This window comes from Pezoporus wallicus, unplaced genomic scaffold (genome assembly GCF_028554395.1).
Source record: "Pezoporus wallicus isolate ANWC-B61680 ecotype Strahan unplaced genomic scaffold, APGP_CSIRO_Pwel_v1 contig_6966, whole genome shotgun sequence".
NCBI lineage: Eukaryota > Metazoa > Chordata > Aves > Psittaciformes > Psittacidae > Pezoporus > Pezoporus wallicus.
Genome location: NW_026639746.1, coordinates 3,158,635 through 3,174,811, shown reverse-complemented (window position 1 = coordinate 3,174,811; position 16,177 = coordinate 3,158,635). Strand labels below are relative to the sequence as shown.

Here is a 16,177-nt window from a genome sequence, read left to right as displayed (position 1 = left end):
TTTGTAGACAGAACATACTGTATTATTATCATTGGCCAAATCTCAGTTTTTAAGTTGCTACCACCTTCTTATTACATCTGCCTCAGGACTTTGTTTTTAAGTTTTTCATTTTAGCTTACCTAAATAAGTCTATTATTCAATTTACATTCTTTTGCATGTGCACTAAGACAATATATGTCAAGTTTCAACCTGGAGAATCTTTGTGTGTGTTAGGTAATATAATCCATAATGGAAAAGTTGACAATGGTTTAACTGTAGCTTCATGAATGTCAATGCTATAAGAAAAACAGCAGAATAAGATAGAAACAGAGGTTGTTAAAACAAAACAAAACAAACAAACAAAAAAACAACAAAACAGTGTGTTTCCTGTATAGAACAATTAAGTGATGACTATTTCATAGAAAGAGAAGTAAAATGCAGCAGCTGTATGAGTATTCAAAGGCACATAACAAGAGACTCTGCAGGGATTTCTCTTCTTATTGCTGGCTGAATTTCCCCAATCTTCTCATAAAAATGGACCTTGTAATAAAATAAAGAACAGTGGAAGCAATTTTTTTGATATTCATACTTTTTTATACTTCTGTTGCAAAATTATAGCAATTTTTTCCTTGCTTCATATTATATGATTCTCTGGTTCTTTATAGTAGTTCTTTTTCTAAGAGGTTGCTTTTTATTATAATAGCTGAACTGAAGACAAAGACCCAGTAAACTAAAAAATAAGTAAAAGACTACTCAATCTAGTTAGAATCAATCATTGAAGAATATCTAACTTCTTCATCTGAACTGTTTGCGTTCAATGACAATGCTGAAAAAGATGCATCAGTCTTGGTTAGAGACTGTAGACTGCAGTCTCTAAATCAATAATTCCACAAGTAGAGTTCAGGTAGGGTCACAATATTTACATCACGTAACCTAGAAGTGAGGACTTGCAGAGCTGATGCACAATCTATTGCACAAATGGGACTCAAAGTCACCTGAAGACACAGTCCCGAAAGCAGAACTCACAAATCAGGTTGCTAGAAAAAAATCTTCAGAACTGCTGCTTGTGCAAGAAAAAGTTTCCTGAGCCAAAGACAGCGAAGTCAACATCTCATTCAGAAATAAAATGCATCTCTCTTCCATAGCTCTAGAGGGATACAAAAGAAGAATGCTGCTTTGATAACAGTGACAGGAGATAGACATATATGCACCAGTCTATGCAAATACATAAACTGTGTGTAACTATAGAAGTGATACATCTGTAGACCAGTACTGTTCTGTTGTATTTTGCAAATGCTTAGTTCATTCTGTAATTGTTATTGTGTTCTCATGTATGTGATGAGTTATATTAATACCAGGAGACTCTTAGGCTTAATATGCTTCATGTTCCAAACAGAATGACATAGAAAATGCATAGAAGAATTTGCATCCCATTTTTACCTTGTTGTTCAACCCAAAAATGTGTAAATTCATCTCAGTAAATCCGTTCAGAGTAACATTTTCTTTGGACTACTGTGAAACTTGTAGATATTAATATATGATATACTAATCTTTATGTGCATATAAAATATGTTTACATGTATGTGAAATGTGCTTTATGAGAAATTCCAATGCACTGCTTTTTCAAATGCATACATTTATGCTCATATTACTATATATAGATATTGCAGAGCAAACATTTGAAACTTTTTTTGTTTGTTGTGGATTGAAAGTGGAACTTTTCAACGGTTTCTTAAAAGAAATTGTGCCAAAACATTGGTTTTTCAGATAAAAGGGATTCCTTCTCTTTCTCTTGTAGAAAATCCATTCTAGACATGGAAGTTTGTGTTGTTAAAACATTGATCTAATCAATGTATTTTTACAAAAAGCTTCAATTTGATGAGGTATTAGCTAACAAGTTTGAACTAAGCCTATGGTTGTTTGTTTGGGTTTTGTTTGTTTCTTTATTCAGGTTTCCTTGACTTAACTGCACTGCTCATATGCTTAAAACCTAGGATATATTAGTCTATAAGTATGGGATTTATGTGTTTGTGGCATAGTCAAAAAAAAAGGAATTTTCACACATCACATGTACAAGCACACAATACTACACTATACCAAAGCAATCATCAGTTAATAACTCAGGCATTTGAATGCTTGCAAAAAAAATCCTTATGGTTTGAAATATTTTGAAAATATGTCAGTATGCAGTTTTCTGGAGTTTAAATATTGACATTGTAACAGAAAGAGATTCAGTTTCAGATACTTCAACCCTCATTCATGTAACACACCACAGCTTCTTTAAGGTATGTTGTAAAAATACAGCTCCTTTGAGGAAGGAGCTGTAAGGCTAATTCAGAAGAAATAACATCAAATAACCAACTGATTGTGAAGCCTCATTGACTTGATGAATGGTAAGTAGCTCATGGGACAAAACAGTCTTAAAGAACACAGTTATAGTAACAAAGTGGAAAGTCCCTAACTCTTTTTTTAAACTATTTTTGAGTTTAAAACTTTTGGAGGGGCTTATTAACATGACAGATGTCTACATCATTTTCTCTCTCTCTTTGCATAATCATTTCTAACACACACACAATCATTTGACATGGGAGTTAGAAGATGTGAAGATTGTAGATGGACATTTATTTTTTTTGATTTTGTGTTTAGAAGGTGATAGTACATATATCCACTAGGTTACTGCTTTCTAAATTTCCATTGATTTCTCTCCTGTTATTTCAAAGTCACCTTTATTGAGATAAGCATCTGCTACATTCCCCTGTCAGAGACAGGATACTAGGCTGAATAGACTTTCAGCTTAATCCAGTCTAGCTGTCATAAAGTCTCACATTCTGTAAGTTCCAGAAATGAAAAGGATCAAAATTATTAGTGGAGGTTCAAAAATATAGTACAATCATACAAAATAATTACCATCAGGACTCCTTCACTTTACAAACATATAAAATGTGCTTACTTTGAGGGTGGAAAGGGAGAAAAAAATTCCTTCCATTAGAAAAAATAGTCACAAAGCTTTGAACAAATAAATTCACACACTGCAGAGCACACACACACACATGCATGCAGGCATGCACGTACATACACGCACATGTGCACACATACACACACACATGCTTAGAGTTTACACTGCATTCTTCTGATGCCATGATTATTATTTTATTTGAACACCCACCTTTACTGCACATTCTAAACAAACAATAGACAACAGTGTAAGGACTTTTTTCCTTTAAAACTGCAACAAAACAAGTCTCAACATTTGCAAAACATTCCTTTATTATTATAAATAAATTATTTTTTATAAAAATTAGCATGCATTGTCCATTGCATTTATTTTAGCATAACCCAGGACTTAATTCAGTCAGCCATCACAAGAAACAAACTCATCTTCTTTTACGAGTTGAACAATGTAGGACAGGAAAGGAAATTGTCACAATCACAAAAAAGTACTTACAAATATAACATCAGACATGATTTATTTCAACAGTGTTTTTTTTTCATGAGCTAACATTTGTTTTCCTTTTGTGATTTGCTTCCTTTTGTGAGTGAAGAGTTCAGAAGCTTGACACTCTGTCTCTGTTATAAAACTGGACTTTCCTTCCCCTGTCTCTTTTTTGCCTTTTGCCTCTTGTTTAATCCTTGGCCTTTAGGAGACTGACTACTGATTTCAATGTAGTCTACTGATATATTTCCAAGACTGAATTCTGGTGGTGGTTAAGTCTATGTTTGCAAGATCCCATCCTGCAGGTCTTCCAGTGAATTTCATCCCTGCTCAGTTTGCCTGATTGCTGTAACTGACATAAGTGGTCTTGGTAGAAGAGGCTGTAAATCAAAAAACCAAAAACAAACAACAGAAAAAACAAAGTTCAGGATTTTTAGAATCAAGAGAGGAGGAAAAAAAAACCCACCCATATTTAGCATTTGAACTCAAGCAGCATCCCACTACATTTCCTAATAGTATGGCCCATGTTCATGGAATAAGGTAAGAAAGTTCAAGCTTATATGCAAGTAGTGAGTAAATTGGATCTCAGGTTCTGTACTCTTGATGATAACTTATTTTGTTTGTGGCTGGGGAAGCAGAGGTCAAAAGAGAGGAGCAATGACAAGTGGTTTTAGCATGCCCATAACAGAATTTCAGCATACTCTGTGTCTGGCATTATTTTAGCTTATTTCTCTATAGATATTTTTCAATTTAAAGCTTTAATTTTTCTGTTTCTTCTACTGGGCAAAGAAAGCTTTGCAGCTAGTGTAGAGCTGTCCATCCAGAAGGAGGCTTATGTTCTTTGAAAGAAGCAAAGCCTAACAGGGAAACACTTCTCTAAGTTAGCAAAAAATGGATAACTAGCGCTACAGCACATATTCTTTGGAGATCATTCAGACACAAAGCATAAGTGAACCAGAAGAAATTCTTATGAAAGCCTGGGCTGTATTTTAGAGTTGCCATGACATTATGGTCTCCTTATTCTGATGATCAGCTGATCACATTTTCCTTTGAACAAAGCTGATACCCCTGTTCAGAACGAGGCAATACGTTGAGAAAGTTAAATACCTTTACTATTGTAAAAGTGATTAACCGTGAATCTTACATGAAATTTTGTGTTAGCTTCTAGACCTTATATCTTATCCCTTTGCTGTACAAAATATGGTCCAGGTCTCCATTGTTGTGTTAATGTGGTGGCAAGAAAGGGAAGAGGTGACATTAGGTTTCACAAGCAACTCTCTAATTCTAAACCAGTGGGGTATATGGAAAATCAGACTGCTGCGGACCGAGTCACATTGTTGTCTCTATAATAAGGTCTATGTCACACTGCATAAAGAGGAATCTGGCTTCCCAAGTATGTTTTATAGCCTGTCTGCTACAGACGTGTTCTGCTTATGGCAGTTTAGACTGCAGCTGGCAGGATGAAAAAAAATGTGATGGCACAAGTTATCTGGTCTATAGATTCAAAGATCTTAATTCTATTCTCATACCTTCTTTCCTTCCTTTAATTTCCTTTTTCTATATAGAATCTGGTGGGAACAGCTGAGATAGATAGGCAAGAAAAGGGTTCTTCATGTTAACTCCTAAATTCAGCCCAACAATCCAATGATTTGAGAAGAATAGACTGCAGAAATCAAGAAATGACAGTTTCTCTCTCCAACACCAAAGACTAAACTAAGTAAAAGATTGCTAAATTTGCTGCAAAATAATGCTAGGTAGTATAAAGAAGTTTGCTGCTTGGTTTTTCTACGTGTTTTCTTTGTGCTACTGAGCAATTTGATTCTAATATTGTATTTGACATTTTGTAAGACACAACATGGCCAGACCGTTACAATTTACATATCACTATAATATTTATTACTGAGGAATGAATATATTAAAATGAATAATCAAAAGAGAGCTGCAAAATGTAATATTTTTTACGTCCACTTGCACAGGTATTGCCAGTACTTTGTGTCTGGAAGAGCTGATTCACAAAGAGATTGCTTTTGGCACATTAAGTCTTTCACATAATCTATTATAGTATTGAAGCACCAACATGAAACAGCTTTATTTGCATGTACTGGGACACTTGAGGCAAATATAGCCTCATTTACATCTTTCAGATCTTTCAGATGGGCTGTACTGCTCCCATCTGAACTCCCCCATGCTCCCACAGCTGGATTTCTGAGAGGATTCTATTTTTTCTTTGACCAGTTAGGTTCCATCTGAAAATAATGCAGGACTGCTGAAATGGCACCATGTTCCTTAGAGCATAAAAGGATTTAGTTCCCAGTTAAGAAATAACAAATAAATGCACATCTGCAAACAGAAGAGCAAAGCTTATTTTTAGCCCTTGCTCAAAAAATAAGCTCAGATACATGATCAGGTTAAGCTTGCTTAGCACATTACCCTGTATCAGCTGATTTCTATGATAACTTTGTATGTGTATGTTTTTAGGCCATAGAGATGTAACATATCAGATTTGTCAGAATCCATTAAGATAAATTATGTGAGGACATTTGCAAGAAGCTCAAAATACAAAAATAAGTAGTTATTACACCTCAGCTGGTTTAGAGTAACTTGTTAATGTGTTGTAATGTCATAGTATATCTGAGACTTAATAGTTTTGACAGAATTAATTTAGGATTGGTCAAGAAACAAAAATTATCCTATTGAGTTCTGAGTGTTGTTACTTTAAAAATGAGAGCACAGGAAGCTAGAGTAGATAGTAGTTTGAAATGTATTAAACCTAATCTTATCTCCAAATAATGTTTTTTGACTTGTTAAATATTGCAAGTGTATTTATAATTCACTGTAATAAGCCTACAATTCCTGTCTGGGGATCTGAAAGCTTCAGCAGCTCGTGTCCTGGTCTTTAAGACTGTTAGCATTTCATAGCAATAACATGAACCACATTTGGCAAGTGTAGATGGCCAGAAAAAGTAACAGACTTGGCTCATAATATTTCTGGGAATGAGTACTCTTTTCTAGCTCCAGTTACTACATGGCTTTTGGAATTAGACAAAAAGAAAAAAGTAAAATAAAAGAGAATCTAAAGCAATTTGGAATTATTATTGTGATCTGACCTACACGCATTTGAAGCATTTGTCATAAAATCATAGAATCATAGAATCATAGAATAGTTAGGGTTGGAAAGGACCTTAAGATCACCTAATTCCACCCCCCCTGCCATGGGCAGGGACACCTCACACTAAGCCATATCACCCAAGGCCTCGTCCAACCTCGTCTTGAACACTGCCAGGGATGGAGCATTCACAACCCCCCTGAGCAACCCATTCCAGTGCCTCACCACCCTAACAGGAAAGAATTTCCTTCTTATATCCAATCTAAACTTCACCTGTTTAAGTTTTAACCCATTACCCCTTGTCCTATCACTACAGTCCCTAATGAAGAGTCCCTCCCCAGAGCATCCCTACAGGTCCCCTTCAGATACTGGAAGGCTACTATGAGGTTATGCCTTCTGTAATTGCATCCGGATATTTTTTTTTCATCCTGTTTCCCACATATGATTTGTTTTCCACTGAATATGAAAGTATTCCCACCCCTCATGGGGGACAGCATGGAATAAAGTCTGTTACATGGAACAGGACACATAAGACATAGCTGGCTGAGTTGTTTCTGGATGGGAAACAAAAGGAATTACCTTGATGAGATGTCTCATCTTATTTGTTACCTAGTTATGAACATTATTATCACTACCAGTATTTGTGCTTGGAAAATGGTGGGAAACACTTAATACTCACTTCTGGAATACTAGGAATAATCTGATTTTTGCAATCATTATTCATTCATCTACTTCATATACTATCAGTGAAATGAAAGATCAACCCCACATAGATTCAACACAATAACAAATTTTGCAATGTTGAGAGATTGTTGCTACTAACCTAGTAAAAAGGACTTATGTGGCATTGTGCACTGATAATTCACATGAACCTCCAAAAGTTTTGACAATAACTATTTTGGCAGAAAAGAGGTAACCTGATCTAATCCAGATGATACAGAACAATTCCGAGGAAGAGAGAAACCCATCTGAGGCCAAAAGCTCAATTATATAGGGATAGCTCTCTGGAGTGCAAATGACTTGACTCTGATTTTTGCCTATGAATCGTTATGATGCCTGTATCAAAGCCTAGTCAGGATATACTCCTAGTGAGCTCAGAATCATATAGGTGTGCTGCTGTTAAAATCAGGTTTAGAGAACAGTAAATGAGCATTACCCTGCATACATCACACTACTGGAGAAGCAGACCTGCTTCCAACAGCAGCTGTTTCCATGAATTATGTATAATAATACTTTAAGGAATACCAGACACAGCATTTCTTAATTAGGTATAGCAGATAAACATCAGATACCCAAGACTTTCTTATTAACAATCTTTCTCACTATAATGTGGAATCCCTCCTTTGAACTTTCCTCATAAATTATAATTTAGCAAACTCAGCAAAATCCACCTCTCCTTCCCTTCTGAATTTTCTTTTGAAAGAAATCTTCTTTCTGAAGATTTGAGGAATTATTTAGTTATTAATACTTGCACATTATTGTTTGATCCACAATAATTTCATTGACTTTATCGTTTAGTTTTCCTCTGTCATGTGTCATAATCTGAAGCTGTATAAGCCCATAGCTCAGTGTAGTAGATTTACATATCTTGAAAGATTTTAAAAGTGAATTGGTTTGTACACAGTATCCTCCATTCATAATCAACTATACTATGTCAACCTTATGGACTACTTTTATATAGTCTTCAATCAGGCAAACTCTTCTTGAATTCAGCAGGATGCTACATTTTCTTGAAATAAGTACAATATTTTTCTGCAAATTTGGTACTGACTTGTCTCAATGTGCTGAAGCAAAATGGTAATATTCAATCTCATGTCAACATGTCCTGGGTTCAGCAGTAGCAGTCATTTTTCTCCTTCTTGGTAGCTGGTGCAGTGCTGTGTTTTGACTTTTGGCCTGGGAACAGAACTGATAGTGATGTTTTCGTTTGGCCAAGGACTTTGTGAGCCTCATGCTCTGCCAGGGAGGAGGGGAAGCCAGGAGGAAGCAGAGACAGGACACCTGACCCAAACTGACCAAAGAGCTATTCCATACCACAGCACGTCATGCCCACAATGTAACTGGGAGTGAGCCGGAAGGGCTGGGAGACTGCAGGGTTGGAGGAGGTATCGGTTGGTGCTTGGTGGGGCTGCGGGGGGCGAGTTATCGGTTGGCTGGTGGTGAGGTGATGTATTCTCTTCCCTTGTTATTTCCTTTATCATTATTATCATTGGTGGTAGCAGTAGTGATTTGTGTTATACCTTAGTTACTAAACTGTTCTTATCTCAACCTGTGGGAGTTGCGTTCTTTTTGATTCTCCTCTCTGTCCCTCCGGGAGCAGGGGGAGGGCAAGAAAGGGGGGGAAGTGAGAGAACGAATTACCTGACTGGGTTTAAACCACGACACAACAACATCAAAAAGAAATAAAAATTTACCACCACCACCACCCCCCATTTGCAGTAAAATGACTGAGAAAATAGTCTTTAACTGTAACAGCTGCTGTTCATTCCTATGTGACCTCTAACTCTTAAATAGAAACCTTTACTACTTCAATACTGGAGTAGCAATGATTTCTCCATTATTACTAAGCTCTGGGGGCAACGTTACCGGCTGTACTCATATTGATTATTAATGTGAAGTCCAGTTTATAAGACTATATGTCATGTGGTGAAATGGAAGCTATAACCTCTTGTATACCAGAGCAATTTAGAGATGTGACAATATTCAAGAATTTTTCTGAGATAGGAAAGGCCTTTTTTCCCTTATTAACCCATGACATATCAGAACATGTGATGATTAAGCTGTATACGAATTATCACAATTTTCTACCAAGATGAGTAAGACTACAACAAAAACCTGGATGGGGACCATTATTCTGGGAAGCGTTAGTACTCATGAGTTGTGATAAATTATCAAGTCAACAAATATAAGGTGGAAGTGTAAAAAGCATAATTTTCACTTCCATATCTAACTGCAAAATAAAACCAATGTTAGCTGTTTTCATTATACTTTTTTTTCAAAAGCCTTTGAGTTTTCAATATACAGTGATGACCATAAATACACCTCATGAATTGTGAGGATATACTACAACTTGCACAACAATGCACGACACATCAAATTAGCACTAGCTAAACCAGACAATTTTAAAAATATGTGACTTTCCAAAATCAGCTTGTGTTTTTTTGTTTTTCCTTTTTACTAGTCTCCTGTGAAAAATAAATTTGTTTGAAACAACTCCAGGCATTCCTGCATTCTCAGCATTCAGCAGTACATGAATTCTGACATGCAGAACAAGCAACAAAAAGAATAAAGTTTATTATTTAAAGGAAGTGCATTCTTGTGAACGTACATCTATTATGATGGGCTGCCACTCTTGACCATGGGAAAGTCTACAGATGACTTACTGTTGGTTTCAAGACTTTCACACAGCTCAGTTTTGACCTCGCCATTCGGTCTGTCATTTCCTTTTTGGGTCAGTTTGCTTTGCATCGTGGCAGCTGTCACTACAGCCTTGAAGCTCCGTTTCCGTTTTTGAACATTCTGCTCTGGATGAAAAATGATAATATAAACCTTGGGCATATAGAGCATGCCCAGAGACACAGAAGCACTTAAACTCATGGAGACAGTAAGTGTTGTTGTCTGGATGTACATCTGAGGAAGAAAAGAAACAACAACATAAAAATCATTGTTACCTTGATTTAATATAAGAAGAAAACCAAAACAATTAACTAAAAAGTACTAGGTAGAAAGGGAACCAACAGCACTCTTCCTTTTCTGTACATACATCAGAAAGACCCTTGACTTAGGTTGCCTTTAATTATAGACAAGTATGGTTGCTTCGTGTTGGTTAACAGCAGATGGTAGAAACATAATATTTATTAAATTTCATTGTCATAAAAGTAATTGAGACGCAGTAGCAACCACATTTTCAGAAAAGAAACCAGTATGTCTGTACAGGAAAAGAGAAGTGACAGTAGAATTAGACTTGTATTATCTACTTTAATACACAGAAGCCCCTACAACAACATGCCATGTGGTGATTCAGTAGTGTGTGCAGCATGGCTGAACTGGCAGCAGGCATAATGCAGAATCTAATGAAATCTTTGATATACTCCTTGAGTTTCAAGGTTAGGGGAAAGAAAAAGAAATTAGTTTCTCCTTAGTGAAGCTTAAATATTCCTGAGTTTTGGGTGTGTACGTCATTGTTTTAACATTTCCACCTTGCTGTTGAATTCTAATCACAATGCTCTTTTGGCACATAGTAAATGTATTAATATGTCACAGTCCTAACTAAGAAATCAGAAAATCAGGGAACCAAGAAATCAGATCACAACCTCAGTCTCCTATAAATACAAAGGAAGAAATCTGATGTTTCTGAGTGAGCCTGTCTATTCTTTGTGATCATCTGAAAAAAAAAGTTGCTCTGGTCTTCCATAGTCCCATAAAAGAAAATGACAAGGACCACTCCATAAGAACAGTAGAGAAATTTCTGTTTGAAGAAATATTCAGATAGTGTATGAGAAATATTAACTGTAGTTCTGCTCAACATTTATTTTTCTTAGGAAATTACATTTTATTACATATTTTATGAGACATCAATTTTACTTTACAGTTCTGTGTGTTTTCTTAAACTCAGTAGGAAATCTCAGTAATCATTATACTGAAAAAGATACCAAAGTAAAACCTGCTCGTTGCCTTTGCAGAGTATTCACTGACACTGTCATCAGCCATGATTTCAAACACAGGCCAATAGTATCACATTAATCTGGAGATAAAGCATAAGTCTGTCTGCAATGTCAGCTTCAGATTACCTGTTTTATTAAGTGCCTTTGGGTAACTTGGCCCTTGGCAGAAAAGTAGAGACATAATAAAGTGGTGTGCAGTCACTGTTAAGGTTGGACATTTTTAGTGTCTTTCAATTTACATTGTTTTTCCATTAGATGTTTTCTCCTTAGAGATGACAAACGAACTGTGCTCTCACTTAAAGCAACGTTAGGTGAGAAATGTGACATATGTATTTTGGAAGCATGGACCCTCACTCTGAACCACCTTGCAAAGTATCTGTATAATTGTACAGAAAACTGCAGATATTACCATAAAACGAGGGATAGCACAATATACTCTTTAAGAAAAGGTCGACAGTGCTTCAAAATTTTTAATAAGCTAAACCTGCTTTCAGGGACAACACCAGACTGAAAAGACAATCAGGATTGTCTTCCTATTGTGCTGAGGAAAGTACTAGGAGCAGCACCTTTGATTTCAATAATACATCAAGATAATACATCAGGAAATATACACAATACAGCCTTTTCTCACACCAGTGAAATAATTCAGTTCCTTTCAATCTCAAAAATGACAGCAGTGTGCATGAAAGCAGAGCTTGACCTACATTGTGCACGAACACTTCTAATGCAAACCTCACACAGGTACATTAATAAGAAGGTGTTTTCAGACTTCTGTGAAAGGATTTCTGTGTAGATTCACATTCATATGCAAAAATCATCAGCAACATATCCATTTCTCTCTGAACCAAATAGGCTGATCTCCAATTAAACTGGCACAGCAGCCTCTTGCAGGGTTAAGTGTCAGATTAAGTGGTGTCCAAAAGCAAAAGAATTTGGTTCCCAACGAGGCATATTTTTCCTAGTGGGATTTTCAAAACTGAAATCAATGCAGTACCTTTAACAAACTGTGTTGCATATGAAAAATTCCATTCAGCATAAAATATCCTTTGTTTTGAAGCCTGATCATTTTTTAAAATCCAACTCATGGTAGTTAAGTGGCTATCTAAGCCTCATACGGAGAATCTGTAACAATGCCTGGCATTTAAATGTGTCTTTTAAAATTCCTTATCAAATACACAAGCTGTAAGGTTCCTTTTTCACTAACAGTTCAGTGCAAGGGTTAGACAATAAAAAATAGGGTAAAGAACCCCAGGATGTTATAGGATAAAATGTATACATTCGTGTAATAGTACTAGTCATATTACCAAAAAATGCACACAGTATGGTACATCTCACTGACCTTTCTTGAGATAAAAAGTCCCACAGTTCCAAGCTTTTAACAGATGCTAAAGAGAAATGTCTGCCTGAAGGTTTACATTCAAGTAAGCTTCGTAAGCAAATTGACTCTAAATTTGATCATGCATTCACTGAAACAGTAAGAGTCCATAGATATCAATGCACTTAGTTCAGGCATTTTGCCTGGGCAATATCATTATATCTAATGTATTTTTTTTGTGGATTTAACTGAAATGACCAACACACAAATAGTTTCACGTTGCAGATTATGGTTCATATGTAGTGGGATTTATTTCTAATGGGTGATGTGGTTTTGAACCAGCCCTTATAATTACTGAAAGATGAAAACTGGAGTGGGTTGGAAAATTTCTGATAGAACAGTTTTCAAATAGTGAAATATAGTATTTAAAGAGCTTTGGCCTCATGGATCCTCTTTTGCATGGGTCACCCTTACAACTTGCTCTTTAATTAGGATAATAAGAAGGACTTCAAGAAACTTGCTAGACTTTAAAGGAAAGCTTTGAACATATATATACACATTGTGTATGGTATGTACATCAGTCTGTCTCCATACACTAATGCAATGGCATACTCAGCTGTAGAACAGTTGTCAATGACAGCCTGGGTCTTATTCCTTTTCCTGTTAGAATTATAGAATATTTGAGGTTGGAAGAGACTTTTAAAGCTCATCCAGTCCAACCCCCCTGCAGTGAGCAGGGACATTTTCAACTAGATCAGGTTGCCAAGAGCCCCGTCCAGCCTGATTTTGAATGTTTCCAGAAATGGGGCATCTATCAACCATCTGGGCAACCTGCTCCAGTGTTTCACCACCCTCATTATAAAAAGCTTCCTCCTTATATCTAGTCTGAACTTCCTGTCTTTTTGTTTAAAACCATTACACCTTATCCTATTGCAACAGGACCTACTTTTTTAAATGATCATTTGTAGGCTGAGAGTCTATGTATAAGACAGAAATATGCCCTGAATCTAATTTTTCCCATCTTTGGAATCCCCCTTCTTGCAGCCTGATGAAGCACAAGTCTAGCAAACAGGATGCTGCACACTTGGTTTGACATTTGTCTGACTGTTACCTTGTTTTATACTAGAGGAGAGGACAACAATGTTTTATGGTTGTGCATTCTGGGTACTTTTATTACACTGTGAACATAACTACCTGTAACTTTTACAGAATTAGCTGCACTAAAAATCAAGGAGCGACAAAAGTAGTTCAGTTTAATAAGATATGAGGTCTGAATAATTTTTCATGTGTTTCACAGTGGTAGCTCACTCTAAGTTGCAGGAGAATAAAGGTCCCTTTCTCACAATGATTCATAGCTACGCAGAAATGAATTTCAGCACTCTTCACACTAAAATCCCTTCTGAACTACAAACTTTTTGTCCAGTAATACGTTCCACAGATGCAACAAAGACTACTATATCTGTTCTCCTTGTTCTTGACAGTCAGAAGATATAAGACAGGAAACTAAAATCATGAGATCTCTTTATAATATGGGAAAAACTTGAGTCCTAAATATCTTCCTCTCTCCATCTCCCACCCCAACCCCACATTAGAACTCATACAGAAATTCTTTCTGTACTTTCTACCATTGGTTCTAGGACTATGCATCTTTTTTTACTTTGAAAGTTGAAATCTAAAATAGGAAATATTGGGGCACCAAAAAAAGGATATTTTAGAAAAACAGAGATACTTTGATCACTTCTTCAGTTTGGAAGTACTTGAAACTGAATTGTGTCCTTGGCAGCCTGAAAAGCATCAAAGCAGGTGTGTACACCAAATTGTCCCAGTGCAGGTAGCTGAATGGCTACATCTCAGCTAGGCTTCACTGCTCAGAATTAAAATAGCCTCCAGGTCCCCAGTAAAGTTCCATCAGTTTTGTGCTTGCAGAGGCAATGTCATGCACACAGCATGCATTGAGTTCAACACAAAGCAACCACTTTCAGTAGAGAGTTAAAAAAAACAAACAGTGGTAATATCACAACTTTTGTCCAGATTACTTCCTTGGTTTATGTCCTCCCCTACTTTCATACTGAAGATTATATTCAGGCTCTCCACAGAACTGCTGGTTTCCTCATTCTATTTATTTTTCTTTTCTAGTCAGTTTTAATAGGTCAAAAGGAGGGTAAATCCCACCCATCCTGTTCCCTAATCTGTTTTTAGGAGTATGTCCTGGATAGGTGGGAGATATGGCTATTGTAATTTCTTGAGTTAATTGAATCTAAATTTTTCACTTAGGTGCAAGTTCTCTAACTTCTAGTAGTTGCAACACAGAAGATTAACAAGTTCAGCAGGTAGTGAAGTGCTAAACCACAGAGGGAAGTCTTGATACATCTCAAGCTTTTGGGGTGACTAGTGTAGATCCAACTCAGCTACTTTAATTCCAAGGAGAAGTGGATATTTAAAGATATGTAGTTGCTCTAATGTCTCTCATTGGCTAATTCTGTACATTTTGCCCTTTAGAAGAGTCTTTGCAGTCTAAAGAAACAGCCTTGATATAAAAAACTAGAGTCTGAACCATCTTGTTGAGAGAGATATACACAGCCTCTCTTGAACATGTCCCACGTTGTCAGTAAAAGAGCAGAAGATTAAATTATGATTTTTCAAGACCAGGTTGGACGAAGCCTTGGGTGACATGGTTTAGTGTGAGGTGTCCCTGCCCGTGGCAAGGGGGTTGGAACTAGATGATCTAAAGGTCCTTTCCAACCCTAACCATTCTATGATTCTATGATTCTATGATTTAATTTTAACCTTATGCTTGTTACCAAATACTTTATGTATCTTACATGAATCTTCTCAGCTTCCTCAATGAGTTTCATTTTTTAAGGCCAGAACTGCATCAAGCTTTGTTTCCCACAAGATTTTTTTGCTCTTATTCTCTCCATCTACTCTTGCCTTCATTCCCATCTGTTGGAAGCCTTTACTGGATCATTTATAGCCAGAAGATAAATGATATAGCAAAATAAAGACATTCGTGTACAGGCATCCCACAGATTGGGAAAGGCAGCAAAATCATAGAATCATAAAATCATAGGGTGGTTATGGTTGGAAAGGACCTTAAGATCACTCAGTTCCAGCCCCCCTGCCATGGGCAGGGACACCTCACACCAGACCACATCACCCAAGGCTTTGTCCAGTCTGGCCTTGAAAACAGACAGAGATGGAGCATTTACCACTTTTTTGGTCAACCTGTTCCAGTGCCTCACCAGCCTCAGAGTAAAGAACTTCTTCCTTATATCTAATCTAAACTTCCCCTGTTTAAATTTTAACCTGTTACCCTTTGTCCTATCACTACAGTCCCTAATGAATAGTCCACCGCCCAGCATCCCTATAGCCCCCTTTCAGATACTGGAAGGCTGCTCTGAGGTCTTCACGCAGCCTTCTCTTCTCCAGGCTGAACAGCCCCAACTTCCTCAGCCTGTCTTCATACGGGAGGTGCTCCAGTCCCCTGATCATCCTCGTGGCCCTCCTCTGGACTTGTTCCAACAGTTCCATGTCCTTTTTATGTTGAGGACACCAGAACTGCACACAGTACTCCAGGTGAGGTCTTACAAGAGCAGAGTAGAGGGGCAGAATCACCTCCTTCGACTGCTGGTCATGCTCCTTTTGATGCAGCCCTCTCCGTTTCTGGTGGAAAGACCACA

At 36.9% G+C, this 16,177-nt stretch overlaps 1 protein-coding gene across 6 annotated transcripts in view; it reads right to left on the bottom strand.

Moving 5' to 3' along the window:
* Positions 1 to 2,580: 2,580 nt before the first annotated feature.
* The window catches only part of GRM8 (glutamate metabotropic receptor 8), a 356,684-nt gene continuing 343,087 nt past the window's right edge, over positions 2,581 to 16,177 (bottom strand). For 5 of the 6 annotated variants that reach the window (XM_057415733.1, XM_057415737.1, XM_057415735.1 and 2 more), the window contains exons 10-11: positions 9,847 to 10,148; positions 2,581 to 3,792 (exon numbers count right to left, since the gene is read on the bottom strand). In XM_057415733.1, the coding sequence (XP_057271716.1) occupies positions 9,852 to 10,148 (297 nt within the window). In that variant the 3' untranslated portion in view covers positions 2,581 to 3,792; positions 9,847 to 9,851. The remainder of the gene's footprint in view (positions 3,793 to 9,846; positions 10,149 to 16,177) is intronic. The other variant, XM_057415734.1, reaches the window with a different exon arrangement.